We start from the raw sequence: 19300 nt of genomic DNA on the forward strand, positions 1-19300 counted from the left end.
TAAAATATAGTTTGGACTGAGCAAATTTCTTATTAATACACCCAATAATCACAAATCATAATCGGAGAATTCAGAGATTTAAGACACCTTCTTAACAGAAAAGAAAATCCACAAAGAATCTTCATTTCTGTACTTTAATATGCCAATATTTAATAAAAGTGAGGACATTATTTTGATAAGAATGAACACTACCAGACAGCCCCAAAAGTAAAAGCGGGTATCTACATACAGTCTCTCTAAACTGGGTACCGCCCTTCCCTCTTTCCCAAAACGCCAAACTATTCCCAGAGTAGGCACTGCTGTCAGTGAACGAAGCAGCCACCGGGAGTAGAATTTATTTTACTTTCAGTACATGAAAATGGCCTCAAAGCGTCACTAGAGAGCTATCAATAGTTTGGTCCTAGCTTCGTTTTAAGGTTTTTGCTATTTTTCACTCTAGAACCACTTCTAATTTAATCCTTTTTATTGCTTAAAATGCCTATTACTATTTGTGCCTATGAAAAGGTACTGGCCATTGAGATGTGGATGGCAGTGTTTTTGTAACACAGCTTATGAAGGCAGTGAGCATGAACTGAGAAAAGAAAATAGCAAATAACACAGATCTTTAAAAAAAAAAAAAAAAAAGGAAGTTGGTAATTAATTCTCTCCCCCTTCATAATCTTGACCAAGACAAATAGAAATGTGATTTTAACAATGGTAGGAAGTGAAACAGCCTAACCTTTCTGCATTTAGCCTGGATGCTTTCTTCAGAGGAGAGACTGTCTCTCCTAGATGTTTACACAGTGCCTGGCACAAGCAAGACTCATATTTAATTTGGGCCTTTTAAACCAGCATCACAATATAAATATTTCCTAGTAGTAGTTCTTACGGGAATGTGCTTTTGTTTGTGCTGCTGTTCAAAAATGGTCCCCAGCCACACTTCTCCTTAAGGATTCATTCCCAACTGGACACTTCACTGTCATTTGCCGTTAGATTGCCTTTAATGCAGCAGATTCATGCAAAATGAAGCCCACAGTATGATCACGGAAAATTTAAAAATGTCCAGTCTCTACTGCAAATGGTGCATTTCTTACACGTATGTTGCTCATTCAGCTGCTACTGAGAAGAACATCATGTGTTTAGCTCCCCTTTACAGCGTTCGTCATTTGAGTTTGTGTGACTTACCCAAAGAGTTACAATATGCATGCTCCTCATTTTACCTTTGTCACAAAAGAGAAGGAGCATATTATTTTTCCTAAAATCCTCAGGAACATTTTAGCACTTCCATGTTCTGCAGCTCTAAATGACAGAGCCATGTGGAATGTTTCCAGTGCAGGGATCGTATCTTGCTTTTACACCTAGTATGTCTTCTGTAAAGCATTTAGGGGACAAACTTCAGAACTGTTTTGCTTCTTCTTCCGTATATCTGCAGATTATGAAACTAATGACTATCATAACATGCGTGCCACAACAACAAGAAGCAAAACAAAGCCCAAAAGCCTCTTTAGATTAGATTAGATCAGATTAGATTAGATTAGCACTGGGATTTAAGTGGAGAACAGTTGGATTTGAATCTCTCTTCATGGTTTATTCAAGTTGATGGTCCTATTCTAACGTCAATGGGAAGATATTTTCCCTTTCTTTCTCACCTTTGGTCTAATTTACTATAACATCGGAAGCTTTGTGATCTTGAAATGACAACTTTCTATGTAGGCAACACAAAGGCAAAAAATTACTAGATAAAACAGAATTCATTGGATATCAGTGATCACTAAAAATAAACATTTTTATATAGAAAATAGCAAACATTTCTGGCCACCAATTTATCCATGTCACCTTTTGAAATCATTTCTGCATCATCATTTCAATGTATAGGTCTGTCAAGTATAAGACAGACTTCATGTGGTAGCAGTAGGAGAGGTGCTAGGTGTGATGAACCATCAGGGCGTAAACTAAACTATAAATATATAACAACAAGGGTAAATTTCCAGTGGCATTTCATTTTTATCATTTGTGATGACACCATGAGAAAGTGCTCCTATGTGCCTTTAAACTCCGAATTCACGCAAACACGATCAGTTTCTTGTCCCTTTATTGTGCACACTGCATTGGTGGTAGAATGCAGGTAGATACTTCCCAGAGGAATCAGATATATTTCTCTTAATTTTAGCAAAATTTATGGGGAAATTTCAGAAGTGCTTTGTACTGGTTAACTTCACTCCCACAGAACTCAGTGACAGAAGAATTAGGCCAAAATGAGTCCTTCTGAAAATTCCAAATATATCTTAGTATATAAGTATTATCTCTCCATGTGAGCATTTACTCCTAAAGTTGGGTATTTAATGGCAGAATAAAATATTAAAACAGAATTCAAATAAATCTAAATAAAACATCCAGGGAAATAGGTTCAGAGCAATTTTGGAAGTATTAATCTTTCCACTGTTTTCTTCTTCTAGTTGCTGGATATATATTAGAAACTTAGTATGTATGAAAGATAAGCAAAAATAAAGCCATGAGGGAAAAAAAGTCATGTTCCTTCACATATTCAGAGTATCAGCCCATGATTTCTGACATTTTTTTTTTAATTATCAGGATGGAAAAATATTTGCTGCCCAGTCTCCTCAGAGGTACAGTGTCTAGTAAACTTGCTTTAACAGGCTCCCAAACTGCACTGTAATGCTTGGGACTGGTCTAATGATTCACTCCTCAAAAATGTTACTTTAATCAATTTTGGATTCTGTTTCCTCAGTGGTTTTCAAGAGAGGTTTGGCTTTGCACTCCAGTATCTCTTGTAATTAAATTATGTTTTTATGTTTTTTAAAGACAGAAGGTGGAGTACTCTATGCCTATGATAGCCTTGCTCCAGATGGTTAGGAAAAAAAAAATCTTCTTTTAGTTCATTAAGTTTTTGCTATGTTTTGTGTTTTTTTTTTTCTATTTTTTCTTCTTTTTTCTTCTTTTTCTTTTTGTTCCCTAGCTCTCCTTTTGTAAAGGCCCTGAAATGCAGGTCTTCACTTACTGGTCCAGAAGGGCTCTTCTCCAATGAGGAGCCTGTTAGCAACAGCTCTGCGATGGAGTTTGTCTCCTTTGAACAGCAGGTCACCCTTGTTATCAAATTAGTTTAAAATATTCGATGGATCTACATAACAAGTTTCAGAGAGAGAACTAATCCAGCGGAGGCTAGCAAGTCACTTCTTGCAGCTATTGCACCTACTCAGTGAGTATGATTTTCCTAAACAATAGATTCGTACCTATCTTTTCTATATATATTTTGGAAATTAACCTGTGAGCTTCAGGAGATGACTTTTGTTTGTAATGTACCTAAAAAGAAATTTCTAGTCACAGTGTTCTCTGCTAAGAGCAACTAACAAATAGTTTATTGCTATCAGTATCAGCTATCTTGTTTGGTTCTTTCTAACTGTAAGTAGTAATGTCCTCTTTCATCCGGTGTGTTTGTAGTCCTGGTCTGGACAGACAAGTCATCCTGAAACAAAGACTTAGGACAAAGATGTATAAATAATACTTGTGGCCCTCCTTCAAAACATTCCGCACACATTAACCGAAGCTTTACATCATCTCTGTCAAATAACATCCATGTGCTAAAATAGAGGCATTTAAAAGCTGGGTGTCATGCTTTGACACAGAAGGTGTATTTAACAACATAGTTAGTCCAGACTTACAAATCCCTAACTCTGGGCTTTATCCACTGAGCAACACTGTGGTCGCTCATCTGTTCAGCTGTACCCATCACTTTGCTCTCATCGCTGATACTCCTCTGATTGTCCCAATATGCAACGTTCCCACTCTGGAGCCATCTCATCCCCAAAGTTGTCTCAGCAAACATATCGTGAAACACGCTGCTACAGCTTCCATTTCTGCATCTCCAAACAGGCATCATGCCTTAGAAGCACACCACACACTGGCTCTCCCAAGGCCAAACTAACACATACTTTTAGTAACGGGGTACTTTACTGCAGCAGCACATCTTACACTATTTTATTCACGTAACAGCAGGCTGCCCAGCCTGTTTTTCTCTGCCCTGTTGGATTTGGTTGCAATTGCAACAGTTCCCATTCATTGTCAATTAGCTGAGGTCCTCTGCATTGTAAAGACGGCAAATTAACCCCAGTGTCTACAGTATGCTATAAACACAATATACTGTTTGCACTCGCTGTTTACTTCAGGAAGAAAACTATCTGCCTTATTCTACCCCAGTGACCTGAGCATGGTAAAAAAGCTGTCATAGCCTCAAAACAGGCTGCTTTCAACCAAACTGCACCATCATGGAAAACACATCTTACCCTTAGCTCCTAAAAACCTTATAATAAACACTGAAATGAGTCAGGTATCACAAATGTCGAACTTTTACCACTCTTTTACTATAAAAATAGCATAAATACTGAATTCCAAGGACTGATTTTGCAGAAAACCATAAATCGGTACTATGGCTTCAGACTAGGATGTGTATTATGCTAGGTTTTGTTTTAAAAGCCAAACAAAAGGACTTGCAACTTAGAAAAACCCAAACAAAGCAAGCAGATGAAAACCTTTGATCTTCACCTAATCGTCTGTAAGTGCAGTTCAAGAGTTAGCTGTTTGGAACAGTATTAGATAACAAAAAATGTGCCTGAAACGCCAACAGCATACTTCCCCTCACAGAACGAAGGAGCAAACCACTCCCCTGTACAACATCGCATCGAGCAGAGCCAACGGGAGCTCTTAGGGACGTCACAAGTTGGTATGCGGGCACTTGATTTTCACACAGCAATTGTGCACACAAGCAGGAAGGTGAGCACTCTCCAGCAGAAGCCAAAGCCCACACTTGACATCCCTCACCCACCTCACCTTGCCTTTTTTTTTTTTTCTTTTTCTCCCTCTTTTCTTGCCTTGTTTCCTTGCCTGAAGGCAAGGTTTCTACCATTTCACATTAGAAACTATCAGGCCCAGATACAGAACTCAAGTACTTGGGGTCAGACACCACGATTTGGAGAGTATGAAATCAAGCGTAGATATTAGTAAGATAGCCATGAAATCTGAAAGGATTTTTGTACACCCAAAGTGACCTCAGACAAGGAAGATGACTGTCTCTGTCTAAGGAAATAAACATAAAAGAAGCAAATCTCTAGAGTCCTTATTCAAACAAAATTAGATTTCAGCCTAAGTTTTACCTAAAATTTTGACATTGTTCCAGCACAACCTTGTTCACAGAAATCACAACATTCCACTTAAAAAGAACCCCAACAACCCATAAGACAGGCAAATCAGCTTGAAGCCACGCATTTTAAAAGTCACATGCATTTGAATTTTGAGAAAATTTGTTGAAATTACAATACTTATTATGATTAGCATTTTCACCAAGGCATAACAGCAAACGATGGAGTAAAAAAAGGCATAAAGGTTTCTTGGTAAGAAGATTAACCATCTCACCGGTCATGAACACCCAACCCCTCCATTTTCCTGACACAAAAAAGAGGGTATTCTACAATCGCATGGGAGTGACCAGCCAGCCCCTCGGGGACGAAGTGGGGACAGATGCTGTGGCACAATCCTTTTGCAGGAGGAAGCAGCTCAAAGCTCCATTTCCACCATTCCAAACCCAGGCAGATTCCCGTCTTCTTAAACCGCGTGGTTGAAAAGCGGCGTTGTTGGAACCACGTTTTAGCACACACTGGACTGCTGCGAGCAGAACAGCAGGCCACGTAACTGATCTTCTTAAGACTTATTTTTGAAACTGTACTGGTATTAGGCTTGGAAAGCAACTCCAAGTCAAGCCAAGTTATGGAATTACAAAGTCCCAGCCAAGGATCCTGGCTGCTGTGGTAGAAGTGACTCTGCACCACCAGGAACTGGAAGCATTTCAGGAAACAACACCAGCTGAGCGAGGAACAAACACAAAAGTTTCAGCCGAGCAGGTTGAGAAAAAATGGGAGAACTTTACTGGCGATTGTTTTCTTCATATGTACACATATAGTTCAACAAAGGGAAAAAAATCAAAGAAATTCAGACTTCTCTTTAAGAATCCTTGAATTTAAATATATATATATTTATTAAAAAGAGACATTGACTCTATGGCCAAGACATCATGCGTCTTAGAACAGGTTTTTACAGCCATGTTATAAAAACCCCTTAGCAAAGCAGTTATGCACTAGACTTCAAACACATGTACTCCAAGAATGACACTGGTGTGGAGGATCTTGTTTTACATCCATTTATTTTTGTCCCTCAGCAATTATAGCATAGTTTCAATACATTTCTAAAGCTATAGAGAAATACCAGGGCAACTAGAGTACATACAAGCCAAAGTTAAAATGGTAGACAGCTGAATTAAAAAAAAAAAAAAAGAAAAAGAAAAAAAAAGAAAAAAAAAGTACGCATTCAGCAGGAAATCTACTATACTTCATTCAGTTTAGGCTTTGTTCTTTAGGGAACAAGGTGCTAACGTGCCATTTTCTCATAAAATGAATCATAATTGCTTCCAAAGAGTTTCTGCTGAAAATTTAGGTGGAAGCAAATAAGTGTAACACTAAACTTTCTCCTATAAACTTAGAAGCAACACTTTCTTGAATCAATTTCCACCCTCCAAATACCACTACTGCTTTTCTTACATGAGCCCACTGTTTTATTAAGGCATAATATGCCCTGAGCAATATGCTGGAAATTAGCCAAAGAGCCTAACAATTAAAGGCAAGCACCAAGTAATTATTTTTATAGACAAATTTCGAAATCTGTTCTGTAACTCACCTGTAGTTGGGAGTAGCACTTGAGGAAAAAAAGAGAAAATATTGCTTTTAATTACTTCGAGCAGAATGGCAGTGTTAATACCCCCTTTCTCCCTCCAGGCTAAAGTTTTCGAGCTAATCGTCTAGGAACCTAAGCAGGGACAGCATACTAAGACATAAATGGGACGTCTGTTCAAGAGCTTAACTTTTAGGCAACTCGGCACAAAAAAATTTCAGCGCCCCACCCTAAGCAATTCAAATTACATCTCATTTTCCTCAAGAGGCAAGAATCTCATATGCTGGATACCTCTGGTCTTAAACCAAGATGGAGCCTGGACAACAGAATCGCACACTGTACATGCTCAGACTGCCTTCCAGCCTTCTTTTTAAAGCCAGGAAACCTGCGAGTTACTTGGCTCGCTGCTCAATTTCTCTACAATAAGCGCAGCGTTACACAGTCTGGGATCTAGGAAGGCAGCTTGCAAAGCCAGTGCTAACAGCGCACATCATCACTTTATACAAATTTAGGCTCATACAATACTGGCTGGCCCATTTAAGTTACCAGAGTATCCATGAAAGAAACACAACCAAATTATACATTTTATTCACATTTATTTTTCGCTTTTAGTGTGCTCACAGAAAATTAGAACACCTTAAGCAGGAGTTTAATAGCAATTTTTGTAAGCAAAGTTACATTCCATCTCTAAGTCAAATTGGTCAAAGCTTCTCCAGTATTTACAAAAACATGATAGACAAGATGCTACACCAAAAAAAAAAAAAACAAACAAAATAAAAACATTGCATCTGAAGAGTTTTCCTTTATTTTCAAAGACAACTGGAAAAGAAAGCAGTCTGCTGTAATCAAAAACATACCACAGTATAAACAGTAACCATTCCACTTATCACAGCTTGGTTGAGTTTAAAATTTGTGTTTAAAAGGTCCAAGATGACTGCAGTTTTACAAAAATGGGCAGGGTGGAAAGAGTTGCAAACTTCATGTGCTTCTGGATATCAAGATTTGTTTTTATACAATAGTCACAGTTAAAAACACCCTGCTGGTAATACATAATTACACTTTATTAAGGTCATAAACCAGCAATAAACAATAAAGCCTATACAACTTGTATTTCTACTTAATCACTGACTGATACAGCTAACATGAGATAAGTGAAAAGTTCCTATGGTTTAAATGAATTCCTAAGACTATGATCTCTTTATCTGGGTATTGATTTTTTTTTTCCTTTCCTTCTTAATCAAGACTTGTAGTGTTGTAAACCTTATAGAACATCTGCCTCACAAAATACATCGTAATAACTTTCTTTTAAAAAAAGACTAACCCCTTACATCATTTCTCGTGGCACGTTCTCTTGGCAATGGATGCGCGCCACGGATCCCCCACTGTGGCCCCTTATCACTTCATTTGATATCCCTTATTGACCCACCCATCTCCTTCATATATGGGCATGTCCATAGACTGACAAAGAAAGTTTACATTTCGAATAAAGATGCAAAGTATGCCAAAAAATAATAATAAAAAAAAAATAAACGAAACCAAAAAACCAAAAAAACATTAATACTGATGCAAAAAAAAAAAAAAAAAGGAGGAGGAGAGAAGGAAGGAGGCGGAGGGAGGCGTCGAGGCCCTCCTCCGCCCGTTGGAATGGTGGTAACAGAATTGATTTGAGATGGGAAAAAATCTGCGGGGAGAGAAAAAAAAGAAACGAGACATCTTTTAAATCAATCCCTGGTTGTAGACAAGTTCTCCGAAAACCAGTACCTGGCACCACTCCAACAAACAAACAGGGGGGGAGAAAAAAGTTCGTCGGCGAGGGGGCGGCGGCGGGCGCTGCTCTACTCCGCCGGCTCGGCGGCGGGGCCCTCCGGACTGCTCTCGGAGGGGGCCTCCTGCCTCGCCGCCTCCTCCGCCGAGGCCGCCTCCTGCTCGCCGCTGCCCGAGGCCTCGCTCGTGGTGGTGGCGGCGGCGGCGCCGCCGGCCTCCTCCGCCGCCTTGGCCTCCTGCTGCTGCTGCTGCTCCTCCGCCGCCGCCGGGGCCTCTTCTCCCGCCGCCGCCGCCTTCTCGGGGGCGGCCTCGTCCGATTTGGCCTCCTGCGAGTCCCCCGCCTCCTCCTTGGCCGCCTCGGCGCCGCCGGGGGCAGCCGCGCAGGGCTCGTCGGCGGAGCCCTTGCCCTCGTCGCCGCCCGCCGCCTCGGGGGCCGCCGCCGCCGCCTCCTCCTTCCCGCCCTCCGCCGCGGCGGCGGCGCCGCCCTCGCTCTCCGCCCCCTCGCCGGCCTCCTTTTTGTTCTTTTTGAAGGAGAAGCCGCTGAGCTTAAAGGACTTCTTGAAGGAAAAGCGCTTCTTTTTTTTTTTCGGGGTCTCGCTGCTGGACGAGGGGGTCGCGCCCTCCTCAGTCTTGGGGGAGGCCTCTCCCTCCGCCGGCGAGGCCGGCTCGGTGCTCTCCGCCTCGGCGGCCTCCTTCTCGGAGGCGGGCTCCGACGAGGCCGCCTCCTCCTTGCCCGTCTCCTCGGCGGGCGCGCTGCCGTTCGCCTGCACCTCCTCCTTGCCCGCCTCCGCCGCCGCGGGGGAGGCGTCGCCGTTCACCTTCACGTGGCCGTTCTCCTGCAAGACAGCGACCGCGTTACCGGGGGGGAGCACCGAGCCGACGCCTCCCCCGCGCCCTCCCCGCGACGCCCGGCCCGGCTCAGCCCGGCTCGGCTCAGCCCGGCTCGGCTCGGCTCAGCCCGGCCCGCACCGGGCGGGCGCCCCCAGCGGCGGGCGGCCCCGCGAAATGGCCGCCAGGGGGCGCCGCGGCTCCACCGACGGCCCCGCGCACCCCCGCCCCCGGCGCGCCCCGTCCGGCCGCGGCGCGGAGCGGGGCGGGGAAGGCTCGGCACGGCGCTGCGCGGCACCGAACAAAGCTCGCGCGGCCCCGGCTCGCAGACCCCCGCCCGGCAGGCCCCGGCTTCCACCCCCCCCCCCCCCCCGTCTCGGCCCCCACCGCATTTGCATGTTTCGGGCGGCCGCCAGCTGCGGGGGCGCCGGGGGGCGCCGGGGCACGGGCAGCCCGGCTGTTGCACCGGGGGGGGAGCCACGGAGCCCCCCCCCCCCCAACACGCACCCCCGAGCCCTGCTCCTGCCCCCGAGCCCCCAGCCCCGGCGGCGGCAGCCCCCGGTACGAGGCGGCCGCGCGGTGCCCGCGGCAGGCGCTATGGTCGCCGGGCGGCGTCGGGAGCAGGCGGTAAAGCGGGCAGAAAAGCCGAGCGGTAAAAGATCCGTCCGTATGCAAGCCATCGGGACGCTTCTCAATAATACACGAAGGATTTCTTTTTTTCTTTTTTCCGAACGTGCCCCTTCCCCCCCCCTCCCCCCCCCCCCCGACGCAAGAAAGATAAAGCAGCAAATCGTTCAAAGCCAAGCCCTTTTTTTTTTAAATAAAGCAATGATTCCTTTGCCTCGAGTTGCAAGGATAAAAGGATTGGCCGTATTCTCCATTGAACGTGCCACAGGGGCATCAAAGGAAGAAGAATTAGACAGGATGCAAAAGAGAGTCCGTCGAAGTTGGCTTAAAAAAAGGAGTAGGTTTAATTTTTTTTTTAATTGCCATTTTTTTTTTTTACCTGTCCATTCGCCTTGGATGGAGATGCAGCCACTGCTTCCCCAGGTTTCTCGGCGGAGGCTTCGCCCTTTGCAGCGGTCTTGGAGAACTGGGCACCCATGCTGTCTTATTCAACAAAGAAACTCAACAGATCCAAAAGGAGGGGAAACAAAGAGCGTTGGGTTGGTATAAATACTGGGCGACCAGCAGCAGCAGCAACACACACACACACCAGAGGGGAAAAAAAAAGAGAAGAGAGAACAGAACCGATTATAATGCACTCCTTTTAAAAAATTTAAAGTTGAAGAGATCAAAAAAGCAGCAGCACAGGAGGGAGGGGGAAAAAAAAAGGAAGGAAAAAGTCGAGCACCGGAGGAAAAAAAAAAAAAAAAAAAGGAGCCCAAGTTTAGTAAAAAAGAAGTAATAAAAAATCCCAGATTTGTAGCCGTACTGTAGACAAGGAGAAAATGGAGAAATCTCCCTGGTTGCTAATAAGATGCGGAGTCCAACGCCCAAGTGCACAGATGAATGGGCTTCCCGAGCGGTGACGGCAGCCCTCCGCCCGGCGCCGGCCAATCGCCGCCGCGCCACACAAAGGGGGGCGGGGCCTGGCCGCCCGGCGAACAATGGAGCCGCGATGGCAGCGGTTCGAAAGCAGCCCCCGGCCGGGGATGAATGTGCCGCTCCGGCGCGGTGCGGGCGGGCGCGCGGAGCTCCGCGCCGGGCGGCGAACAAAACACCCCAATAAAGCGGCGCGGGCGGGCAGGGACAATGGGGCGTGCGGGTGAGCCAGGGAGCGTGAGCGCGAGTGTGAGCGCGAGCGGCAGCGGGAGTCCGGCCCGGCCCCGCCGCCCGCCCCCACCGGGAGCGAGCAACAGATAGTGTGCTGCGAGCCCGGGGCGGGGGGAGAGGGAAGGAGGGGATTTGCTTTGCTTTTTTCTTCTTTTTTTTTTCCTTTTTTTTTTTTTTCCTTTTTTCCTCTCCTTTTCTTCCCCGGGTTTAATTGGTCGCGATTGTTAAATCGCCCCCAATTTGGAAGGTATTTGAACCACGTAGATCGGGTTTCGCCAAACGAGATCACGAGTCGAAATTAGTAGGTCTGTAGGCCAGATGTTGCCAACGCGAAAGCGGCGGCGGCGGGAGCCGGAGCGACCCCCTCCCCCAGAGCCATATCGGCCCCAAACGCGATCCTTTGCGAGCAGCCCCCATTAAATCCCGCTCTCCCATTATCCCCGATCCGCCTTTTGAAGGCGCTTAGCGCGGCGGCGCCCCGCTCCCGGGCCGCGTTTACACGCCCGGGCGAAGCTCCGGAGCCGAACCCCTGGGCTGGGCTGCACCTCCAGACCGAGGTACCCGGAGCACATCAGAGACGGCTCGTGTGGAAGAAACACCGCAGATCCGACCCGTTCCCTCCCCCCCCCCCCAAACACGGGGGAGGGGGCGGCGGATGCGGCCAGCGCGGGGAGATGTCGCCGCTCCGCGCTGGGGGATGCGGGACGCCTGGCCCCGAGCCCCCCCGTACACACACACGGGCCTCCCCCCTCACACACAGCCCCCCCTCACACACATACAGGGTCCCCCCTGCCTTTGCAGGAGCAGAAACGCGCGGCAGAACGGTCCTTTTCCAAGAAAAAAAAAACAAAAACAAAAAACAAAAAACAACCCGCGGGGAATCTCTCGCCAAACGCCTGTTGTTTATAAACACGGGGGGGTAAAATCGCTCCGCTAACGAAGGGCTGCGGCACGGGGAGGCTCGGCCACGCCGCCCACGTCGCTCCCCCCGCGGATCACCGGGGGCTTTGTGCGCCCGCCGCCTTCCAGCAGCCCCAGCGCCTGCAGCCTTTGATCGGCGGCGGATCCGCCGGGCGATTTTTATAATTAATTATCATTATTTTTCTATTTCTTTCCTCCTTTTCCGGGGAGGGGGAGGGGGACGAGAGGGGCATCTGCCGTTCCCCACCGAGCCTCCCCCCTCCCCGCCCCTCCAGCCCCGGCTCCCTTTGTCTCGGCCGCCGCCGCCCGCCCCGCCGAGCAGCGCCGCGCAGCCCCCGCTCGCCCGTGGGGCGCTCACCCGTGCCCCCGAGGGGCTGGGGGAGACTGGGGGGACCTCCACCGCCTCCCCCGGGGCTCCCCCGATCCCCCGAGGGGCCGCCGGGCGGTTGCCGTGGCGACGGGGGAGGGGGGCGACGGGGATAAGGGAGGGGGGCGAGGAGCCCCGAAGCCCCCCTTTGAGGACCGTGGCTGGGGCTGGCAGCCGGGATCAAAAAGTCACCGGGATTTCTCGCACGGGATTTCACCTGCATGGGCGCCTGCGGTTCGCCTTTCCGCCGGAGCTACGTGTGGGTTTCGGAGCGGTGGCAACCGAGAAAAAATTTTCGCCGAGCGGTTTAGGGGAGTTTCGGCGGTGTTTGCTTTGCAATCTCGGTGTGTTTTTCAACCATTTCAGTGTTTTGCAACTTTGAAAGAGAAGAAGAAGAAGAAGGAAAAAACAAAAAAAAAAAAAGAAAAGCTTTGTCTGATATTACTCTAGATGCTCAGTTCCACGAGTTCTTCTGCACAGTGTCTGGACAGGCAGGGAATCTGGAATATAAGCATGCTCCCTGCCTTACAACTGGGACAGCTCTCTGTGCCGTCTGCCCCACACCCTTGCATGTGAGGTACAAACAGGAGACCTAACCCCTCCATTGACCTGTTGCCCACCAGTTACTGGGCTGCTCGCTGTTACCCCACACCTTTAAGTGCCAAGGAGACACAAGTATGCCGCAGGGGAGATTCCTCATTCTCAAACTTGCGCTTTACTCAAATTCCTGATCTTTTCATCTCCTTCCAAGGGGAAAAAAAGAAAGGAAAAAAAAAATCAACAAACCACCACCCTGATTGGTGTATTGCAGCAGGACTAATCAGATATGAATGCAAAACACACCATTATTCCACATTGGCTTCCACACAAAAAAAATCTTGCAGCATTTCTTTGGCAGGACCAAGGATGTACCAGTTTAAAGGCGCTTATGTACAGGCTGCTGGAGATTTAGTGTCTAAAAAAAAAAAAAGTGATTTCATTGCCATTGTGTTTGGGCTTTTCCCGCAAGAGCTGTGTCAGCAAAAAGTCATGTCCCTCATGTGACGTTGGTGAAGTGATAACATTTCTAAGAACATGAAACCAAGACTGAGGGCCAGCTCTGAGGAGCGCAAGGATGAGCGAGACTGCGCTGGGTCCAGCCCCCATCCCTCCCACCACAGCCCATTTCCTGATTTCCAATTGTACATTGCATCCACCACACGAAGTTGGCTTTTCCACAGTGGTTCCAAAACGTGACTCCTCTCGGCACGTTTTGCCTGGGATTGTTTTCATGCTCTCCGTTTGGGAAGTGGGAGGGCTGAGGTGCGGACTGATGGTATGCTTCAGATGGTGCTGCCCAGCAAACTATCGTCTCCCAACTCGGAGTTATTGATGCTCGCCTGTGCCTTCATGTCTGTTGGTCCTGAATCTGTGCCTCACAGCCATGGCTTTGGCCGAGCATGAACACAAACCTTCCTTACAGCACGGCCAGGTATAAGCACGGTGTAGTGTGTATGTCAACTTCACACCTCCCATTGGGATGTCAGGAAAAAAAACAACTCTAGTTTTCAGCCCAGAGCAGGAAAAGCAAAGTTCCTTCTGCAAAGTGTTCAACTGTGACCTAAAATAACGACTTATGATTATTTTTTTTTTCCCAGTCCTGTAGAAACAACCCTATTCCCCCAGTCCTGAAAGGCAGGTAAATGAAATGTTACTTTCATTTGACAGGTCAGGAACAGGAGAAAAAGTGACTGAGTAACAGCTCCCTGCCAGTATGCCAGCTGCTCTCGGGAGTCCCAGGAAAACCCATCAGTGACACTCGCCTTCAGCCAAGGTAAAAGTACCTTAATGAGCAGGTTTTAATTCTGGCTATATGTTGAAACTTTCGAAAACTTGTCTCAACTTGCCATTTGTGGAGAGGACACAAGTGTATTTTAACACGTTTGCTGGCAAATGCGTGAAAATGCAACACACCCTGTCAACACTGTGAATTTGAAAAACATGTTAATTAAAAGTTTTCACTGACTTTTTTTTATCATTATTATTTTTTAATACACCTTTATCCTCATCCAGACAAGCCTTTAAAAGAAAGTGAATCTCAGGGCGGTTTTGGAAGCTGGAATCCAGTGTTTACAGAAATCCTGAAGCAACATGTGCTTTCTGGTGATCCTGTTTGTGTCTCTCTCATGGGCCAAGCTCTGATAAGGTGCTGGTAAACCTCCCTGTGCTCTGCGGTACACGGGGAGCTTTCCTCTCTGCGGGCAGTGCAGCAAACTACACGAAAAATGATCCTCCAAGTTTACACCGATAAATAGCATTCCCCATGTGCCAATCTAGCCTGAAGCCCTTTCTTCCCTTGTCATTACAGAGAAGTAATGTAACATATGCATAAGAAAGAAAACATCTTGCTTTTCTGTCAGGCTGGGACAGTGAGGAAATTTCATTCTTGTTTTAATTTGTATATACTTTCTGATAATGAGAGGACAGGACTAATGAGCTGAATAATGTTAAAAGTTTCAAGTTCTAAAAATAAATTTAGGTTTATGGAATAGCTGCATCTTTTCTGATTCCAAGAAATGAATATTTCATGACGTCCTAATCAGCAATGAGATTTCTTACTGACCCATCATTTGAGTTTCTTCAAGCTTTATTCCAGTTCGGTACGATGCTATCAAAGCTTTTAACCTTTATATCACTCACAGCCATTACAAGCCTTTTACTAATATTTGCCAAGCTTTTATTAACTGAATACATTCAACAATGTTTGTTAAATAGGATCCAGACTGTCTGAATGTCCGGTGTGCTGGGAAACTGGAAACTAAATACAGCATGTATATTTTAAAAGTATCATACAGTTTGCATTTCTCATATCTAATAATAAAAATTCTGTCAACCTGAGTTAACAGATATTTTAGGTCTGTCAGTTCTAGGGACAAGCACTGCTCTGGCTGAAGATTCCCAGCAGTTTCACCTGGTCTGAGGCACGGCTGCAGCAGCCCTTTGCTCCCTTCGTTCCCCAGCTCTGGCCCTCCAGCTCCACTCCCTCCATTGTGCGTGCCCTGGCTTTCATCTGACCTCTGATAAGCCATTTCAGGGAGTAAAAACGTCTGAAAACTATTTTCCCCCTTTGCCTTTTTCTTTTGTTGGGAAGGGAGGGGGGCAGTTTCCTGCAGGTTTAGTTTCTGTAACTCTTGGCGTGGCCAGACAAGTAGCAGCAATGACAAGCAGGTGATAACCTGATTTGTTGTAAAGTTAAGCTCTAGTCCCAATGACATTTTCTTTAACAGCACTGCTGCTTTGCACAATCCCCCTTCTCTGCGACCTGCTTCTTTCCATTTTCACATTCCTCCTTCTGTTGTGCTGAGAGGACTGATCTGAGTAAAAAATACCCAACTAGTGGCATAGTCAGGTGATGCCTCATAAAGATTTTTTTTGTTTTTTTTTACTTTTCAAAGAACAGGTGTGCTTTAATGATGAGTGCAGTGTAGCTACAGCATGTTCGATATCAACAAGCCAGCACGGCTTTTATGAATTTCAGCTAGGTTGAGGGGAGGGGTGGCACTTAAATAACGCTGCTGCCATGCTCAGTGACACTGAAAAGTGTCACAAGGTGTGAACTGAAACTGATGTTCTCATTTAGAGCTAAATGAAGGGAAGGGCTCAAGCTTGTGGAATTATCAACCTCCGTGTCAAGTGCCTAGCCTCCCCATAGGGCTCTCGCTGTGGAGCAAAAGCCCGGTGCCAAAGTCTGTAATTTGCCCAGCTGGCAGGTGGGGGCTGGTACCCTGGCTCTGGTTTTACGATTCTCTGTACCTGAGCAAATACAGTGCAGCCACAAAGTGCAAAAGGTTATTATTATTACTATTTATTATTATTTTTTGTTGTCATCGTCCTAGCTCAGGAAGACTGCTTGCTTCAGGTAGCTGGAATAAACACCGTTTAGTGCATCCCAGCCAACCTGGCAGAAATGCACAAGAGCCATACTGCCAGGTGTGCTGGCAGGGCACATATTTGATATCAGTGGTCATATAATCCCCAGCTACACAGAAAACCATCTAAAATAAGAAACAGGAAGCATTTGTGCCTGTCTCAGAGACTTGGATTCCTTATATTGAGTTGTTGGGATGTATATCCCTTCACTCAGGAGCTGGCATTCTGACCTCTTTCCTGCCGTGAGGTGCTTTAGCCCTTTTGAAAGCTTAAGAGGCAGTCCTCTTTCATCCAGCAGCTCAATGGTGGGGCTCAGGAAACATGGGCTTAATTCCCACGTAAGAAAATCTGAATCCCTTCATTTACCTCCCCCTGCTTTTCCCATGAAGTTCTAGGGTGAGGGAGTATGAGCACAAATGTTTCCATCGAAAAGCTGAAACTGTTCAGCAAATGAATTAAGAATAGCTCTTTGGCATTGAGAATTACATAGTAATCGCTCCAAAAAATGACCACGATTTTGTACTCTAATTGTTTTGCATGCTTCAAGGTCCAGTGCTAGCTGCGTGACCCAGTCTCTGCAATACACAGCCACGATCCCCTTTTCCCTGATTCTTCAAGGCACACACACATACACACACCAGACAATCATTTCTTTGCAAAGTGGAACCGATCGTGCAGAGAGCTGGTGTGTCCTGGCACTGTCGTGCTTCTGGCTGGAGTAGGAGAGGATCGTATGCCATGGTCCATTCCCCAGCACATGCCAGGACTCCTCCACACTCAGGGCAGGTCAATGCCCATGCAAGCATTGGGCTGGGAGCATTGCCCTGGACGTCACACATGCAGGGGCCTCCCCAGTGTCTCTCTCTCTAGGAAAGACCCTTGGGCAGCTGCTTCTGGACCACTGACAACAGAGGAGGACTGGGGTGGGACACAGTCCATCAGCTGGGCACCTCTTGTAGCACCTCTAGCCTCTTGCTTTCTCTCTCCTGGTATTATGAAACAGTGACAGATTACAGCTTCAAGTCAAGAGTCATTGGGTCCAATCTGATGAATTGAGCAATTGACGGTTTAAAAATCTCTATTAGGGAGAATAACCAAAGTGAACATATGCCCTTTTGTAGACCTAGCTGCAGTTTTCAGCCTCTCGAGAAGGACATTGATGCTTCAAACGAGATACATCGGACTTTCCATCCTTTTTATTTTTCAGTGGCACAGTGAAGGAACGAAACAGACTACTCAGAACATCATTCAGGAATTACATACCCAGCACTATTTTAATTTGGCTTACATTCTGTCTAAATATTTTTATATTATTTTTGTATTCTATGTGCAGTGTGTCTTTTAGCACCTAGCTCTTCATAGTGATCTGATGCAAGAGAATGAAATTCATGTCCAGTTCTGCAAAACCCTAAAAGAGTCTGTCTGTCTTACACAGCAAGTCAAGTTGTCATAGGAGTGTGGATAAGTAGGGAGAGAGACACCAGTTTAACTGGTAACACAAATTACTGTCTGCACACTGAGGGGATTGATCCAACATCTTAGTGTAAGAAATGAGTAATGAAAGTGTGTTTTTGTTTTGGTTTTTGTTTGTTTGTTTGTTTTAAACAATGGCTTTAGAAGTTCGTTGTATAAATGTTCCTGCACCCATATACTGACTTCTGAATATGTAGCAACTCGTACAATTGAGAGGTCATTTCTGTAGCTGGTATTGCAAGAAACCACAGCTATGAGACCACAGGCTGCAGGCAAGTAAATTAAGGGTTGTTAAAACAAATAGGCTAGCAATTACAAATTCATCTGTTTGATTTAGAGGGGCATATATGCCTAACACAAGAGACAGGAGGGGTTGCTGGCAGAAGAACTACTTTAAGACAGGGATATTTGTGTCTGCATTCCTGCCCTGTGGCAGACCTCCTGTGTGGTTGGGGTAAGTTGCTGTAGGTATATGTGCCCTGCAGACTGGGGTGCTGGGTTGGGGCATTAGCTGTGGTGCGTCTTGTGTAAATATTGGAAGTGGACATGGAGATAAGCACAGATGAATTTACTCTATTCCTTCAAGATGAAAATTTTCTGCCTTGAACTCTCTTTCTGTGTCTATATCGTCAAACACACCCTGTAGCCAAGCTGCTATTAAGCCACTGTCAAGCAAAGGCAGCAGGCTGGCTGCATGGATGAACAAGAAGATCCTGACTAAACGCAGACTTAAAAAGGCAGCATGCAACAGGTGGGAGCAGGTATAGGTGACTGTCCTGGTTCCAGTTAGGACAGAGTTAATTTTTCCTCATAGTAGCTGGTAGGGTGCTATGTTTTGGATTAGGATGAGAAGAGTGCTGATAACATGCTGATGTTTTAATTGTTGCAGAGCAGTGTTTGCACCAGGCCAAGGACTTTTCGGCTTCTCGCTCCGTCCTGCCAGCGAGCAGGCTGGGGGTGCAGCAGGAGCTGGGAGGGGACAGACCCAGGACAGCTGACCCAAACTGGCCAAAGGGGTATTCCATACCATCTGACGTCATGCTAAACAATATATAAGGGGTGGCTGGCCGGGGTGGGGGGCCGGCTGCTCGGGGATAGGCTGGGCATCGGTCAGCGGGTGGTGAGCAATTGCATTGTGCATCACTTGTTTTCTTACACATTATTATTATTAATACTATTATCATTATCACTATTATTATTATTATTGTTATTATTATATTCCTGTCTTAATAAACTGTCTTTATCTCAACTCACCGGCTTCACTTTCCCGTTTCTCTCCCCCATCCCAGAGAGGGAGGGGGGAGGGTGAGCGAACGGCTGTGTGGTGTTTAGCTGCCAGCCGGGTTAAACCACAACAGTGACCCAAGAGGAAAATAGAGACTCTTCAGTCCAAGTGTGCAGGGATGGGGTTAGGAAAGCCAAAGCCCACCTGGAGTGGAGTCTGGAGCAAGAAGGCATACCCTTGGTTGAGGAGAACCAGAGTAAGGGACATTAAAGCAAACTCAGTGTATACAAGTCCATGGGATCTGATGGTGCTTGCCCACGAGA

At 46.4% G+C, this 19300-nt stretch overlaps 1 protein-coding gene and 1 long non-coding RNA gene across 3 annotated transcripts; one reads left to right on the forward strand and one right to left on the reverse strand.

The window, feature by feature from the left end:
* Window positions 1-6173: 6173 nt before the first annotated feature.
* On the reverse strand, window positions 6174-10878 carry MARCKS (myristoylated alanine rich protein kinase C substrate). Of its 2 annotated transcripts, XM_080586872.1 has the most exons (3): window positions 10742-10878; window positions 10313-10485; window positions 6174-9314 (listed from the first exon to the last, which is right to left on the reverse strand). In XM_080586872.1, the coding sequence occupies exons 2-3, from the start codon at window positions 10409-10411 to the stop codon at window positions 8550-8552; spliced, it is 864 nt and encodes a 287-aa protein (XP_080442998.1). In that variant the 5' UTR covers window positions 10412-10485; window positions 10742-10878; the 3' UTR covers window positions 6174-8549. The 2 variants fall into 2 exon arrangements, with proteins under 2 accessions (XP_080442998.1, XP_080442997.1); XM_080586871.1 differs by having other exon boundaries at window positions 10313-10814.
* An 848-nt stretch (window positions 10879-11726) lies between these two features.
* On the forward strand, window positions 11727-17543 carry LOC308192870. The gene is made up of 3 exons (XR_013949173.1): window positions 11727-12629; window positions 14078-14183; window positions 14423-17543. It is a non-coding gene; the product is annotated as an uncharacterized lncRNA (long non-coding RNA).
* The last annotated feature ends 1757 nt before the right edge of the window (window positions 17544-19300 follow it).

This window comes from Anser brachyrhynchus (assembly GCF_964034855.1).
Source record: "Anser brachyrhynchus genome assembly, chromosome: 3".
NCBI classification, from domain to species: Eukaryota; Metazoa; Chordata; class Aves; order Anseriformes; family Anatidae; genus Anser; species Anser brachyrhynchus.

Excerpts from the sequence above, each read along its gene's own strand:
- MARCKS (XM_080586872.1), bottom strand. The coding sequence starts at position 10,411 with ATGGGTGCCCAGTTCTCCAAGACCGCTGCAAAGGGCGAAGCCTCCGCC. Across the intron at positions 9,315-10,312 it reads CATCCAAGGCGAATGGACAG|GAGAACGGCCACGTGAAGGT; the intron begins GTAAAAAAAAAA and ends GCTGTCTTGCAG.